The 17206-nt window shown below is 40.5% G+C and overlaps 1 protein-coding gene across 4 annotated transcripts in view; it reads right to left on the bottom strand.

Annotated features, from left to right (window-relative positions):
- TTC21B (tetratricopeptide repeat domain 21B) overlaps nucleotides 1–17206 on the bottom strand; it is a 112222-nt gene that overhangs the window by 90002 nt on the left and 5014 nt on the right. For all 4 annotated transcript variants that reach the window (XM_070070739.1, XM_002712247.5, XM_017342903.3 and 1 more), the window contains 3 exons: nucleotides 17061–17171; nucleotides 13021–13187; nucleotides 10286–10408 (listed from right to left, as the gene is read on the bottom strand). In XM_070070739.1, the coding sequence (XP_069926840.1) occupies nucleotides 10286–10408; nucleotides 13021–13187; nucleotides 17061–17171 (401 nt within the window). The remainder of the gene's footprint in view (nucleotides 1–10285; nucleotides 10409–13020; nucleotides 13188–17060; nucleotides 17172–17206) is intronic.

The following is a 17206-nucleotide window of genomic DNA, read 5'->3' as shown; positions in this document are numbered from 1 at the left end:
GGAGTTCACCAGGCTAACTGGAAGAGAGAGAGAGAGAGAGAGAAAAAAAAAGGTGACTGGTACGGACACAGGTTTCTCTCTCTCCGCTCACCTCTCAAGGGCGAGCAAGACAAAAAGCAGGCGCCATCTTGGACATACGTCATAAGCAGAGCGACCTCAGGTCTGCACTGGCCCTGAGCCTAGCAGAAAAACCTGACTCTGGGCGGGGCGAATTAACAGGAGATTAGGACCTAATAAATTTGTGGTGCTACTGAACTGAGACTGCGAAAAAAGAGAGACGGTGGGGGAGAGAACTCACAGAATTCACGTGAGTACTCTCCAGAGACGCTACAATTCCGTAACTTTGGCAACCCAGTGGGAGACTGAAGGAGAATTTGAGCCCACTCTGAGGGCAGAACAGATTCCCTGTGTGGTCCTTGGGAAACAGCTTCCAATCTCTGGCTCCTGTGGGTATATCATTTGCCTGCTAACTACCTCCAACTTCGTTCAGCTGTGCAGAATTACTTCCCTTTTGAATCAAAAAAAGAAAGAGAGAGAGAGAGATTTACCACGCCTAAACTGGGAGTGTCACCTTTGGCACACCAAACAGAGCTCTCAGGCCACACCCATCTCAAGCCCTAAGGCTCCATCAAAAACAGATAGTCCACTTAATCTAGAGTCATAGTATAACAAGAAAAAGCACCACAGTGAAGAAACCAAATATCTCCAATATGCCAAATAACAAACGCAAAAACCGAGGTAATAAAAACAAGGAAGTCACCATGACACCCTCAAATGAAACAGACACCCTAATTCAAGATTATGAAGATGATGACATAGAAGAAATGCAAGAAGCAGATCTCAAAAAATTGATAAGAACATTAAGAAGTTCTCAAAAACAAATTCTTGAACTACAGAAATCCTTAATGGACAAGATAGAAAATCTCTCTCGTGAAAATGAAATATTAAGGAGGAATCAAAATGAAACAAAACAACTAGTACAACAGGAAACTGTGATAGTGACTGAAGTGAAGAATTCAATAGATCAAATGAAAAACACAATAGAGAGCCTTACAAACAGAATAGGTGAAGCAGAAGAGAGAATATCGGACTTAAAAGACAGAGAACAGGAAAGGATACAGTCAGAACAAAGAAAAGAAGAGGAAATTAGAAATCTAAAAAATATTGTTGGGAATCTACAGGATACTATTAAAAAACCCAACATTCGGGTTCTAGGAGTTCCTGAAGGCATGGAGAGGGAGAAAGGATTAGAAGGCTTTTTTAGTGAGATATTAGCAGAAAATTTCCCAGGTTTGGAGAAGGACAGAGAAATCCTAGTACAGGAAGCTCACAGAACCCCTAATAAACATGACCAAAAGAGATCCTCACCACGACACATTGTAATTAAACTCTCCACAGTGAAACATAAAGAAAAGATCCTAAAATGTGCAAGAGAGAAATGTCAGATTACTCTCAGAGGATCTCCAATCAGACTCACAGCTGACTTCTCATCAGAAACTCTACAAGCTAGGAGGGAATGGCGAGATATAGCCCAGGTACTAAGAGAGAACAACTGCCAGCCCAGAATATTATATCCTGCAAAGCTATCATTTGTGAATGAAGGTGAAATAAAGACTTTTCATAGCAAACAGAAATTGAAAGAATTTGTTGCCACTCGTCCAGCCCTGCAAAAGATGCTTAAAGACGTGTTACACACAGAAACACAGAAACATGGTCATCAATATGAAAGAAGGTAAAGGAAGGAAACCTCACAGCAAAAGATCACAGGGAATTCAAAGCATATATTAGAAATTATCTTTGGCAAATGGCAGGGCAAAGTTACCACTTATCATTAGTCACATTGAACGTGAATGGCCTGAACTGTCCAGTTAAAAGACACCGATTGGCTGATTGGGTAAAGGAACAAAACCCATCTATTTGCTGCTTACAAGAAACACATCTTTCCAACAAAGATCCATACAGACTGAAAGTGAAAGGCTGGAAAAAGATATACCATGCCAACAGAAATGAAAAAAGAGCGGGCGTAGCCATGTTAATATCGGACAACATAAACTTTACCACAAACACTGTTAAGAGAGACAAAGAGGGACACTATATAATGATTAAGGGATCAATACAACAAGAAGATATAACAATTATCAATGTATATGCACCTAACTACAGGGCACCAGTTTATCTAAAAGATTTATTAACGGACTTAAAGGGAGACTTAGACCCCAATACAATAGTACTGGGGGACTTCAATACTCCACTCTGAGATATAGACAGATCAATAGGACCGAAGATCAACAAGGATACAGTAGATTTAAACAACACTATAGTCCAAATGGATCTAACAGATATATACAGAACTTTCATTCATACAGCTAAAGATTTTACATTCTTCTCAGCAGTACATGGAACCTTCTCTAGGATTGACCACATACTAGGCCATAAAGCAAGTCTCAGCAAATTCAAAAGAATTAGAATCATACCATGCAGCTTCTCAGACCATAAAGGAATGAAGTTGGAAATTAGCAACTCAGGAATCCCTAGAGCATATGCAAATACATGGAGATTGAACAACATGCTCCTGAATGAACAGTGGGTCACAGAAGAAATCAAAAGAGAAATCAAAAACTTTCTGGAAGTAAATGAGGATAACAGCACAACATACCAAAACTTATGGGACGCAGCAAAAGCAGTGTTAAGAGGAAAGTTTATATCAATAGGTGCCTACATCAAGAAATTGGAAAGGCACCAAATAGATGAGCTTTCAATTCACCTCAAGGATCTAGAAAACCTACAGCAAACCAGACCCAAATCAGTAGGAGAAGAGAAATAATTAAAATCAGAGAAGAAATCAACAGGATTGAATCAAGAAAAACATTACAAAAAATCAGCCAAACGAGAAGCTGGTTTTTTGAAAAAATAAACAAAATTGACACCCCATTGGCCCAACTAACTAAAAAAAGAAGAGAAAAGACCCAAATCAATAAAATCAGAGATGAAAAAGGAAATGTAACAACAGACACCACAGAAATAAAAAGAATCATCAGAAATTCCTACAAGGACTTGTATGCCAGCAAACAGGGAAACCTATCAGAAATGGATAGATTCCTGGACACATGCAACCTACCTAAATTGAACCAGGAAGACATCGAAAACCTAAACAGACCCATAACTGAGACAGAAATTGAAACAGTAATAAAGGCCCTCCCAACAAAGAAAAGCCCAGGACCAGATGGATTCACTGCTGAATTCTACCAGACGTTTAAAGAAGAACTAACTCCAATTCTTCTCAAACTATTCAGAACAATCGAAGAAGAGGGAATCCTCCCAAATTCTTTCTATGAAGCCAGCATCACCTTAATTCCCAAACTTGAAAAAGATGCAGCAGAGAAAGAGAATTACAGACCAATATCCCTGATGAACATAGATGCAAAAATCCTCAATAAAATTCTCGCCAATAGAATGCAACAATACATCAGAAAGATCATCCACCCAGACCAAGTGGGATTTATCCCTGGTATGCAGGGATGGTTTAATGTGCGCAAGACAATCAATGTGATACACCACATTAACAGACTGCAGAAGAAAAACCATATGATTATCTCAATAGATGCCGAGAAAGCATTTGATAAAATACAACACCCGTTCATGATGAAAACTCTAAGCAAACTGGGTTTGAAAGGAACATTCCTCAATACAATCAAAGCAATCTATGAAAAACCCACAGCCAACATCCTATTGAATGGGGAAAAGTAGGAAGCATTTCCACTGAGATCTGGTACCAGACAGGGATGTCCACTCTCACCACTGCTATTCAATATAGTTCTGGAGGTTCTAGCCAGAGCCATTAGGCAAGAAAAAGAAATTAAAGGGATACAAATTGGGAAGGAAGAACTCAAACTATCCCTCTTTGCAGATGACATGATTATTTATTTAGGGGACCCAAAGAACTCTACTAAGAGACTATTGGAACTCATAGAAGAGTTTGGCAAAGTAGCAGGGTATAAAATCAATGCACAAAAATCAACAGCCTTTGTATACACAGACAATGCCATGGCTGAGGAAGAACTTCTAAGATCAATCCCATTCACAATAGCTACAAAAACAATCAAATACCTTGGAATAAACTTAACCAAGGACGTTAAAGATCTCTACGATGAAAATTACAAAACCTTAAAGAAAGAAATAGAAGAGGATACCAAGAAATGGAAAAATCTTCCATGCTCATGGATTGGAAGAATCAATATCATCAAAATGTGCATTCTCCCAAAAGCAATTTATAGATTCAATGCAATACCAATCAAGATACCGAAGACCTTCTTCTCAGATCTGGAAAAAATGGTGCTGAAATTTATATGGAGGCACAAGAGACCTCGAATAGCTAAAGCAATCTTGTACAACAAAAACAAAGCCGGAGGCATCACAATACCAGATTTCAGGACATACTACAGGGCAGTTGTAATCAAAACAGCATGGTACTGGTACAGAAACAGATGGATAGACCAATGGAACAGACTTGAAACACCAGAAATCAATCCAAACATCTACAGCCAACTTATATTTGATCAAGGATCTAAAACCAATTCCTGGAGCAAGGACAGTCTATTCAATAAATGGTGCTGGGAAAATTGGATTTCCACGTGCAGAATCATGAAGCAAGACCCCCACCTTCACCTTACACAAAAATCCACTCAACATGGATTAAAGACCAAAATCTACGACCTGACACCATCAAATTATTAGATAACATTGGAGAAACCCTTCAAGATATTGGCACAGGCAAAGAATTTCTGGAAAAGACCTGGGAGGCACAGGCAGTCAAAGCCAAAATCAACTATTGGGATTGCATCAAATTGAGAAGTTTCTGTACTGCAAAAGAAACAGTCAGGAGAGTGAAGAGACAACCGACAGAATGGGAAAAAATATTTGCAAACTATGCAACAGATAAAGGGTTAATAACCAGAATCTACAAAGAGATCAAGAAACTCCACAAAAACAAAACCAACAACCCACTTAAGAGATGGGCCAAGGACCTCAATAGACATTTTTCAAAAGAGGAAATCTGTCGCTCCCCCTCTTCGTGGAGGAACGACACAGGACCCTGCGCTGTTCTTTCGTCTGCTCAGCCCTCCCCGGGTTTGCTGCTGGTTCTTCCCGGGTTGGCTACTGTCCCTTCCACCTCCGTGGAAGGGCAGTTCCCCCTGGCCACATTCCCCACTTCCGCAGGGGAGCAGCACTCCGCCGGCCGGCTCTCTCGGGGGCTGCACAGGTGTTCCCCTTAGATGTTTCCCTTAGATGTTCCTGGTGCATGTTCTCTCTCTCCTCCTTTATAGTCCTCCTCCGCCATTCCTAACTCGGCTGCCCACATGCCGAGTACGCTGCTCTCCAATCAGGAGCAAGTCCTACAGTTTATTGGCTGAACTGGAGGCAGCTGTGTAGAAGCTGTTTTCTTCTCTCCCAGCGCCATATTGTGGGAGAGCAGATGCATAGAATAAGTCTTAATTCCAGTAACTTAGTCTAGTCCGAGTTGCTCCCCACAGATCCCCCTTTCTTTTTATTTTTTGGCGTTGATATGCGCCTGTCTTCTGTGCCCCGTGGCACACACTCTGCTCTGCTTGCTAGAGTTGCCACAGGTTCTTACAAGTCCTATAAATCAGGCAAACCGAATCCGGGTCCTCTCTTCACCATGTTGTGAGGAGGTTTTTAGGCGCTGATGTGTGCCTGTGTTCGGTGCCCCGCAGCGCATGCTCTGCTCTGCCTGCAGGTGCTTACAAGCCCTATCAGGCAAACCGAATCCAAGCCTTCTCAGCACCATATTGTGGGGAGGCTTATTGGTGTTGATTCGTGCCTATCTTCGGTGACCTGCAGCGCATACTCTGGTCGAGCTGCCTGCTGGTGCTTATCGCCCTAATCAGGCAGACCGAATCCAAGCCTTCTCATCGTGGTATTGTGGAGAGACTATTGATGTTAATAACGTGCCCGTCTTCGGTGACCTGCGGTGCATAAGCTGCTAGCCGCCCACAGGTGCTCATCGCCTCACTAATCAGGCAGACCGAATCCAAGCCTCTCATTGCCGTGCTGTGGGGAGGCCTTACTTCTCTATTTCTCTATCTCCGGGCATTCCTATCTCTCCTATTTTACTTCTATCTACCAACATTCCTATTTCTCTTACTTTACTTCTAAACTTCTGTTTCTCTTATCCCCGCGGCTTCCCGCTCTCATTTTACTTCTAAACTTCTGTTTCTCTTATCCCCGTGGCTTCCCGGCGCCCGCCCCGAGGCTGCTTCTCGGCGGCTTCCCGGCTGAGCCGCTTCAGCCCGCTTCTCTTATCTGCGCGGCTTCGCGGCTCTGCGCAGCTCGGCTTCGCGCGCACACTCCGCGGTCTCGCACTAGCCCAGCGTTCCCTATCTACTTGTGCCCCGCACGCTCTCTCTGCGTGCGGCAGCCTCCGCGAGTCACACAGCGTAGCTTACGTCTCCGCCACTAGCATTCAATCTAAGTTCCCCGGGCTAGCCTGGCGAATTCAACCCAGCTCACGTTTCCGCCCCACGATCTGGCTTCCCGTCCTTTGCTCCCCGGGCTAATCAGACGGATCCCAACCTGGCTTACGTTTCCGCTTCTGGTTTTAACTTTTCGCCCCTTATTCCCGGGCTAACTTGAGAATCCCAAAGTGGCTTTCGTCTCCGCCTCGGCCTGCCCCCCACGGCTTCAATTTCCCTAACATTTTTCTCTACCCGGTATGTTTCCCCAAGCTTTCCTCCAACAATACTCCTCCCTCATTTCTCCTGGCCTCTCCCCACAGTCCGCATCCGAGTCTGTTTGTTCTAGCTTTCACTTTCGCTTTCGACCTTAGAGATTTCTCCCAGCTTCCCCCCGTAGTCCGTATCTGAGTCTATGCCTAGGCTTTCAATAGCTTCTTCCGGCACCTTTCTCGTCCGGCTTTTCCCTAGGCTGTTTGCTAGTCTCTCTCTCCGGTATTTTCCCAGTTCTTCCTGTTTCTTCCCTCCTAAGTTTCCTATCTGTCCTAGGTTTCCTATCCAAGTCACGGCACCATTATGTCGCTCCCCCTCTTCGTGGAGGAACGACACTAAACCCTGCCTAGGCTTCATATCCGAGTCACGGCACCATTATGTCGCTCCCCCTCTTCGTGGAGGAACGACACAGGACCCTGCGCTGTTCTTTCGTCTGCTCGGCCCTCCCCGGGTTTACTGCTGGTTCTTCCCGGGTTGGCTACTGTCCCTTCCACCTCCGTGGAAGGGCAGTTCCCCCTGGCCACATTCCCCACTTCCGCAGGGGAGCGGCACTCCGCCGGCCGGCTCTCTCGGGGGCTGCACAGGTGTTCCCCTTAGATGTTCCCCTTAGATGTTCCTGGTGCATGTTCTCTCTCTCCTCCTTTATAGTCCTCCTCCGCCAATCCTAACTCGGCTGTCCACATGCCGAGTACACTGCTCTCCAATCAGGAGCAAGTCCTACAGTTTATTGGCTGAACTGGAGGCAGCTGTGTAGAAGCTGTTTTCTTCTCTCCCAGCGCCATATTGTGGGAGAGCAGATGCATAGAATAAGTCTTAATTCCAGTAACTTAGTCTAGTCCGAGTTGCTCCCCACAGAAATCCAAATGGCCAACAGGCACATGAAAAAATGTTCAAGGTCATTAGCAATCAGGGAAATGCAAATCAAAACCACAATGAAGTTTCACCTCACCCCGGTTAGAATGGCTCACATTCAGAAATCTACCAACAACAGATGCTGGCGAGGATGTGGGGAAAAAGGGACACTAACCCACTCTTGGTGGGAATGCAAACTGGTCAAGCCACTATGGAAGTCAGTCTGGAGATTCCTCAAAAACCTGAAGATAACCCTACCATTCGACCCAGCCATCCCACTCCTTGGAATTTACCCAAAGGAATTTAAATTGGCAAACAAAAAAGCGGTCTGCACCCTAATGTTTATTGCAGCTCAATTCACAATAGCTAAGACCTGGAACCAACCTAAATGCCCATCAACGGTAGACTGGATAAAGAAATTATGAGATATGTACTCTTTAGAATACTATACTGCAGTAAGAAACAACGAAATCCAGTCATTTGCAATAAAATGGAGGAATCTGGAACACATCATGCTGAGTGAAATAAGCCAGTCCCAAAGGGACAAATACCATATGTTCTCCCGGATCGGTGACAACTGACTGAACACCAAAAAGGAAACCTCCTGAAGTGAAATGGACACTATGGGAAATGGTGACTTGATCAGCATAGCCCTGACTGTTAATGAACAACTTAATATATTATCCCTCTTAGTAGTTTTTTGTTTGTTCTACTTAATATGACTGGTTTAATTCTGTAATTAATACACAGTTATTCTTAAGTGTTGAAAATTAACTGAAATGTGATCCCTGTTAAACATAAGAGTGGGAATAAGAGAGGGAAGAGATGTATAATTTGGGACATGCTCAAGCTGACTTGCCCCAAATGGTAGAGTTAGAAACATACCAGGGGATTCTAATTCAATCCCATCAAGGTGGCATGTACCAATGCCATCTCACTACTCCAAGTGATCAATTTCAGTTCACAATTGATCATAATGAAAGGACTAAGAGTCAAAGGGAGCACATAAACAAGTCTAGTACCTGCTAACACTAACCGATAGAATAAATAAAGGGGAGAGTGATCCAACATGGGAAGTGAGATACTCAGCAGACTCATAGAATGGCAGATGTCCTAAATAGCACTCTGGCCTCAGAATCAGCCCTAAAGGCATTCGGATCTGGCTGAAAAGCCCATGAGAGTATTTCAGGCATGGAAAGCCAAGACACTCTGGCAAAAGATCTCTGTGAGTGAGATCCCAGTGGAAAGAACGGGTTATCAAAGAAGGAGGTACCTTTCTCTGAAGGGAGGAGAGAACCTCCACTTTGACTATGACCTTGTCTAAATAAGATAAGAGTCGGAGAACTCAGAGGGCTTCAATAGCTTTGGAAACTCATGACTGGAGCATAGGGAGATTACTGATGCCACAGACAGGAGTGTCAATTGGTAAAGTCAACAACAGGAGTCACTGTGCACTTACTCCTCATGTAGGATCTCTGTCCTTAATGTGCTGTGCATTGAGATTTAATGCTATAACGAGTACTCAAACAATATATTTCACTTTGTGTTTCTATGGGGGTGCAAACTGTTGAAATCTTTACTTAATGCATACTAAACTGATCTTCTGTAAAAAAAAAAAAAAAAAAAAGAAATTATCAATTCCCAACTTGACTCTCACTGGGATTGAACATGACAATAGGTCTGATCTGATTTCATCATCATTTTAAAAATCATCTATTATTTTTCACTTTATGTTTCTGTGTGGGAGCAAACTGTTGAAATCCTTACTTAATATATACTAAGCTGATCTTCTGTATATTAAGATAATCGAAAATGAATCTTGATGTGAATGGAAGGGGAGAGGGAGTGGGAAAGGGGAGGGTTGTGGGTGGGAGGGACGGTATTGGGGGGAAGCCATTGTAATCCATAAGTCGTAGTTCGGAAATTTATATTCATTAAATAAAAGTTAAAAAAAAATAACTAAAAAAAAAAAAAAGAAAGATAAAAAAAATAAAAGTCAAAACTCTTACAAAATGGGCCCACTTTTCCTCCTCACCCCATGTTTAACTGCCCCTCATCTACCCTCCTTCCTCTATATTTCATTTCTACTCACTTTACTCATTCCGTTTTGTTCTACCGGTCTCCTTACCACTCCCTGCACACGCCTTAGAATGTGTGAACTTGTTCTATCCTATTTGTAATACTTTTTCCCAGACCACAACAAGGCTTGACCAGCCACCTCCTCCAAGTCCTTGTTCAACTGCCACTTTCTCTGACCACTGCATACAAAATTACCAGTACAAATCCCAACTCACCTTCTTCCCCATTATCTTATTTTTTCCACTACACTTCTGACCTTTTAATAAACTACTAATTTGCTTATTTTGTCATCTATCTCCACTTTCAGAACATAAGCTCCAAAAAGTAGGAAGCTTTATTTTGTTCAGAGCATTCCTAGGATCTAGTGTGATACCTTGCACATAAAGTAGATGTTGAGAAAAGACTGCACAGACCACCAACAACAACTAAAAACGATCCTGGATATAGGAACTTTGGTAGGAATACATTTCTCTAATTTTTTGTTCATTGTCAAACACAAATGCAAGTCCCTTTTACAGTGGAGAGTGACAACATTGTCATGAAAATTATGAACTCTTTTGAGCTACTTTCATATATATTATGCATAAACATTTACTTTAACTCCAACTCACCTTACCCAGCAGAGCAAAAATATCGTTTCCATCTTGCAATCCCTCTTCAAAATATCTTAGTGCTTTTTTAGTATAAGGTTCTTTTCCTCTTGTAATATCAAGCCATCCTCTTAAAACTAGTCCCTGTAAAATAAAGAATTCTATCATATTTCTATTTTTGGGGGTTGAAGTGGTAGAGTAGGAATGGGACTGAAGCAATTAAATGCTGATGAAAAGTCAACCCAATGTCACTTTTTGATAATTAATAAGAAAAAGGCTTCTAACGAGTAATATTATAAACAATAAAATTTCCTGCAGTGAAATTATTTTTGAACTCTTGTCAGCCTAGAGTATTGAGAACTATGTTAGGGGATTAAGCATTTACATTTACTTCCAGGTTCAATTATAATACCAAGAAGCTTGTCAAATATTTCATTAGTGCTAAATCTAGTACGCTTATCTGAGATTGTGCTATTACTAATAATCAATAAACATGTTATTCAATATAAAAATAAGATACTTTTGCCTCTTTTTGGGTAAACAGCCCAAATTAAGTAAGGTAGAAAAACAGAATTTGTCTTTTTCACATACATTAAAGATTCTGGTAATTTGACAACTATCTTCTTAACCTCTTTGACTACTCCAGTCCATATCAAATGAAAAGATAAATGGCCTGAAAATTGAAAACTGAAAAGGCCATGGATATTTACCTTTAGCAATGTGAGTGAGTCAATGGGTTGCAAGATATACAGAATTAGAAATAAAATGGAGACTGATTGTTTTTGTTCTGAAGGTCAAATAAAAAAATTTGAAATGTGCTCTTCCATTTAAAAAAGTCTAGATTTATACATTTATGAATCTTTAACTAAGGATATATTTACCTTCCTGTATTTCACCTGAAAATACAGAAAGGATCTTAACAAATGCTATTTCCAGTCACTAGGTCAGTGTCATTATTTGAATGGTTTCACCTACTGTTTTTGTGTGGATGATTCCTTTTATATATGGGTATATGTATAGAGATATATATGTACATATACATACAAAGATTTAATTTATCGTATTTATTTAAAAGGCAGAGTTCCAGAGAGAGAGGGAGGGAAGGAGAGGGAGAGAAACAGAGGGAGAGGGAGAGGGAAGGGGAGAAGTAAGGGGAGAGGGAGCCTCCATCAGCTGGTTTATCCCCAAATGACCACAACAGCTACTGCTGGGTCAGGCTAAAGCCAGGAGCTTCATCAGGGTCTCCCACATGGATGCAGGGGCCCAAGCACCTAAGCCACCTTCTGCTGCTTTCCCAGGCATATTAGCAGAGAGCTGGATTGGAGGGGGAGCAGGGGAATCAAACCAGCACCCACATGGGATGCAGGTGTCTCGGGCAGCGGCTTACCCGCTGCAACATAATGCTGGCTCTATCTGTTTATATTTTTAGTCCAAAATTTTCTCTAGACTTTTTCTTGCTTTCCCAAAACTCATCTACTATTACGAACTCTCTGTTCTGCCAGCACCTAACAATACAACCTGTTTTCTGACAAATATGTCACTTACCTCCGAAACTAACTTCTCATCTGAAGTGTATCTTCTATTGATGTGAACTGGTCTCTGAATTGCCCAGGCTTAAAATCCCAGGGACGCCTCTGATTTGTGGTACCTTGTTATCCTTTCCCCACTATCAGTTATCAGTTGACAGGTTATGTGGGTATATAAAACTCAAATTCTCAAGTCTGTAGGTGCTGCACAGTATTTTAGCGTAGTTCTCAAAGCCTTCTGCCCAAAAGTACTAACTTTGTAGGGGGAACTGCATTCTAGTTTCTCCTCAGGCTAGTTCTTCCTACAAATCACTGCTAAATTAATCTTCTGAATTTATGCTCTAACAACATCATGATTAAATTATGCTCAAAAATTCAATGATAAAAATATTCAATGGCCTCTCATTGTGTAGCAAATTAGATTCAAATATTTGTACTTTGAAGTCAAGACACTTGAATTTGTCCCAACCTGCCTCTCCAATATTTTATTATACTTTCTTCATCTCTATATCCTGTGTTCTCATCAAATATGACATTTTCACTATGTTCAGAATCAACTTGTCTCATTTTCGTGTGCAATTTCCTACCTCCGGACTATCTACTTGTATTTTCAACAATCTCTCTCGAAACTGTATCCATTTGTCAGGATTTAGCTCAAATGCTACTTCCTTCAAGAAATTCTTCCTCATTTTTCTAAAACTCATGGAAATCATTTCCCATTAATGTAAAATACTGCCTAGCACGACACATGCAATAAATATTAATTATTTTCTTACACAATTTATTCACATCTCTCATGCCATTTACAATTTTTCTCAACATATGGGCTGAGTATGTGCTCTGATGATTTGTTCACGAAAGTAAAACTTATGTATTCCTTATCTTAACGTACCTTGTATCTAGAGTTGTTCGACATGGAGAGAGGGAGGGAAGCAATGAAAGAGGAGGAGAAAGGAAAAGTAGAAGAGGGAAGAGTGATCTTTTGGAGACTTAACTGCATAAGAATAAACACCCTTAAAGAATCTCTATTTTACAATGTAATAAAACATGAAAATAAAGTAATTACCCTTAAAGAATCTCTATTTTACAATGTAATAAAACATGAAAATAAAGTAATTTATAAAGTGAGAATAGAGCAGATGACAAAGAACTAAGTACTGCATATTGCTGAATACATCATAATACAGGCTTCCTTTAATATTACTATTTCAAAACAAGAAAGGCAGCTACCTCTTTGCTGTTATTCGACATTTTGATCATTCTGTCAATGTAGTCTCTTGCCTTATCGTGTCGACCAATGTGCCATAGAAACAAGCCTGCATAGTATAAAGCTTTCTGTCCAGCTCCTTTACGCAGCTCCTTCATTCTGGAATCTAACTCCAGAATAGCTTCTTTGTCTGGGAAGAGAAAATGATTTTAATGAAAATTAAATTCTAGATCAAGTCTTTATAATAAGTTAGAAGATTAACAGCCTGGGGAACTCAGTGTGTTCCTCTATATCTAATAGAAATAAAAAGTAAGCCATGTAAGTAATTCAAACTTTACAGACTCAATTTTAATAATTAAAACTATCATCTCAAAACCTAACTGATAAAAACTAATGAGATACTTTGCACTCTGACTAAATCTTTGAAATCTGGTGGTTGTTTTACACTTGCAGCGTATTTCAATTAAGATGCTGAATTTTCTTCAGAAACACTTGATTCATAGATTTCATAAATCTTACAGCTGAAAAGCAGATTCACAGACAAGTTGTTCCACATGCAGGTTTTCTAGTAAGTGAATATCAGTTTTAAATTCAAAATATAAATTAAGTAAGATTTAAAACTTAGTTCCTCAAACTAGATACATTTTAAGTGTTTCCAGTCATGTGTAGCCAATGATGACTATAAGGTACAATACAACTGCATAGTTTGTAGCATTTACAAAGCTAATGTTATTTTAAAAAATGACTAGTATAGTTTATAATGATGCTAAACTAATGCATTGTTAGGGGCAGGTTCAAGACTAGCACTCAAATTATCTCTCAAATTCAACTCTAAAAAATAGGCTGGGTTAAGGTTATGTGCCAATGAAAGGAGCATAATTATCATGATATTCATATGTTAACACTGACTACTCAACTACTCCCTTAAAAGGAAACCTTTCTTTGAATAATTCTATTTACTTTTATTAAATCTAGTAAATATGAATGTTTGCTTAGAAAACATATGTCAGTTATGTCCAAATCCCAGACAGAATCAGAATCAGGCACAGAAAAATGAAGAAGAAATTTTGAAGTTGAGGACTGTGATTCTAACAACTTTACCTTCCTGGGAACAGTTATCAAAAAAAGAAGGTATGTGAATCTTCCTTTTAAACTGAATAATACAAATTTAAATGTGAAATTACAAAGGTACAACTTCATGCACGGAGGTAACAAAATTGTTTCTGGAGGGTTACACGCTTGCCTGACACACGAACCCTTTCCCCTCTTCCCTGCCCCTAATCTACTCAGAAATTTTCATTAATAGCCATGATAGAGAAATGGAAAAGAGGTCATCAGTGCTGGGGCAGCCATTGTACGCCTCAGTCCAGATTTTTATCAGATCCCTAAGGTTACAGCTGTGACACTGTCTACACCAATTTGGCTCTTGGCAGATCTCAGCTTAAGTCTTTGTACAATCAGGGCTTACACCATTCTGGAACAATGTACACCAAAAATCTACACCTTTCCCAGGAAATCTGTACTGACATCTAGGCCCCTACTAGAGTGCAGGCCCAGCACAAGTTATAGAGGGTAGAAAGCAGAGTTACTGCTTCTAAACAATATTCCTGAATCTATCTTTACAGTGTCTTGAAAACATATTTCCAAACATAACAAACAGAATAGGGAATATTCAGTTAAATGAAAATGTTTCTACTAATTTCTTTATTATAGAATTATTTACTATGGTTCTCCAATGAGATCTCTCTGTTCCAGCTAATCCCACTCCCACTAGAGCACAGAAAAAGGGGATCCACAGAAGGGCCTAATCCTGAGCTACTTCCATGTGTTTACCCATCCATTTCCCTGTATGGCAAGTATAAGTCAACTTTAACCTGTCCTACAAAGACCAGATAAAGTCATGGTCTTTTACAAAGTCTTCCTAGCCTAATTCAATGTACTAATAGACCTTTCAATTTCAACTAATTATGGATTCATTTGTCTCTAGTTTTTTTTAAATCATTGTATTTGATAGTAACACTGGAATTTAAGCTTTGTGGTTTTTACATTTTATTTTCTCAACTAGATCATAAACTTGATGTCATGGATCACTTATGATCATTTTGTATTTTTTAATTGCTTTGACACATTTCCTAGCAGATAGTAAGCACATATTGTTAATTTGTTTACTTGATAAATACAATGTTTTATTTATCTTTAATTTGAAAGGCACAGATACAGAGAAAGAGAAGGAGACAGAGACAGAGACACAGAGAGAGACAGAGAGAGAGCGAGAGAGGGAGAGAGAGAGAGTTTGATTGATCTTCCATCTGCTGGTTTACTTCCCAAATGGCTACAACACCTGGGGCTTGAGCCAGGGTGAAGCCAGTGGCCAGGAGCTTCTTCTGGATCTCCCATATAGGTGGCAGGGGACCAAAGATTTGGGCCTTCCTCCACTGTTTTCCCAGGCCATTAAGCAGAGAGCTGAACTGGAAATGGAGCAGCCAGGACATGAACTGGTGCCCATGTGGGATGCTAGCACTGCAGGCAGTCGCTTAACCTTAATACAGCACCAACCAGCCCCAGACATAATGTTTCAGATAACATTTTATTGATTTGCGCATGTATGTGTACAGTGAAGGAGGCATGTAATACTTGGCTTAAGTAAAGAACAATTTTCTAGGGGCCGGCGCCATGGTGCAGCGGGTTAATACCTTGGCCTGAAGGTATTGGCACCATCGGCTGCTGTACTTCCCATCCAGCTCTCTGCTATGTCCTGGGAAAGCAGTAGAAGATGGCCCTAGCCCTTGCTGCACCCACATGGGAGACCCGGAAGAAGCTCCTGGCTCCTGGCTTTGGATCGGCACAGCTCTGGCCCTTGCAGTCAATTGGGTAGTGAACTAGTGGATGGAAGACTTTTCTCTCTGTCTCTGCCTCTCCTCTCTCTGTGTAACTCTGATTTTCAAATGAATAAATAAATCTTTAAAAAAAGACCACTTTTCTTTTTATTATTTTTTTTTATTTTTTTATTTTTTGACAGGCAGAGTGGACAGTGAGAGAGACAGAGAGAAAGGTCTTCCTTTGCCATTGGTTCACCCTCCAATGGCCGCCACAGCCGGCGTGCTGCGGCTGGCGCACTGCGCTGATCCAATGGCAGGAGCCAGGTACTTATCCTGGTCTCCCATGGGGTGCAGGGCCCAAGCACTTGGGCCATCCTCCACTGCATTCCCTGGCTACAGCAGAGAGCTGGCCTGGAAGAGGGGCAACTGGGACAGAATCCGGCACCCCGACCAGGACTAGAACCTGGTGTGCCGGCGCTGCAAGGCGGAGGATTAGCCTAGTGAGCCGCGGCGCCGGCCCCACTTTTCTAATATTTAAGAAACCATTAAATATTTGGTTACTGCTTATTTGAAACAAGATCTATATTACAAATCCACTGGCTGCTCCTGGATATATATTAGAAAATACAATGCAATTTCCTCCTTATTTCTTATAATTTGGATAGTCTCCTGCCTTAGTCATTAAGTTATACTGTACAATAAGACAATTCACACAACTTTAATTGCTGGTTTATGCATATGGTTCCTTCTATAATCTAGTCATATTTCCCAATATACTACTGGATAAAAACTGAATATTTTCCAAGAGCCAGCCCTCATATAGGGGGTAAAGAGGTTTAATATATAGAAGAGAAAAACTATACCCATTTGTAACTATATATTTGCAGATTAAAAGTCATCTGATGCAGAGAAATTTATATACATACTTGCTTTCTGGCTGTCTTTTTACTGCCTAAGTGTAACTGCCAATATACATTCACCTTTAAGTTAACTCAAACAATACCTATGTACTACCAAAACCTGGGCCATGGAATATAAGAAATATGAAAGGAATACAAGATGTATGTTTCTTGTGTTTGCTGAATTTATAATCTTGTCAGAAATATAACACATACATGATATAAATGGTACATACAGATAAAATTTAATATAATAAGATCAGACTGAATGTTATGGTAATTGAGAAAAATAAAAATGATTTGAACATGAAAAACTGTCCTGAGCAATGTATTTAAATACCATACCTGGATGTAGACTCATTTTATGAGTGTGTATTAGTGCAATATGAGAACAGAGTGATACATCTTGTTTATTTTTAGTAGTCTCGAATTCTCGAAGAGCTTCTTGAGTTTTACCTGAAAAATCAAGATGATGATATGAAGAATTGTTC

The sequence above is a fragment of the Oryctolagus cuniculus genome, chromosome 3 (assembly GCF_964237555.1).
Source record: "Oryctolagus cuniculus chromosome 3, mOryCun1.1, whole genome shotgun sequence".
Classification (NCBI taxonomy): domain Eukaryota; kingdom Metazoa; phylum Chordata; class Mammalia; order Lagomorpha; family Leporidae; genus Oryctolagus; species Oryctolagus cuniculus.
Note: the sequence above shows the minus strand (reverse complement) of the source record. Positions and strands in the feature narration are given on the sequence as shown.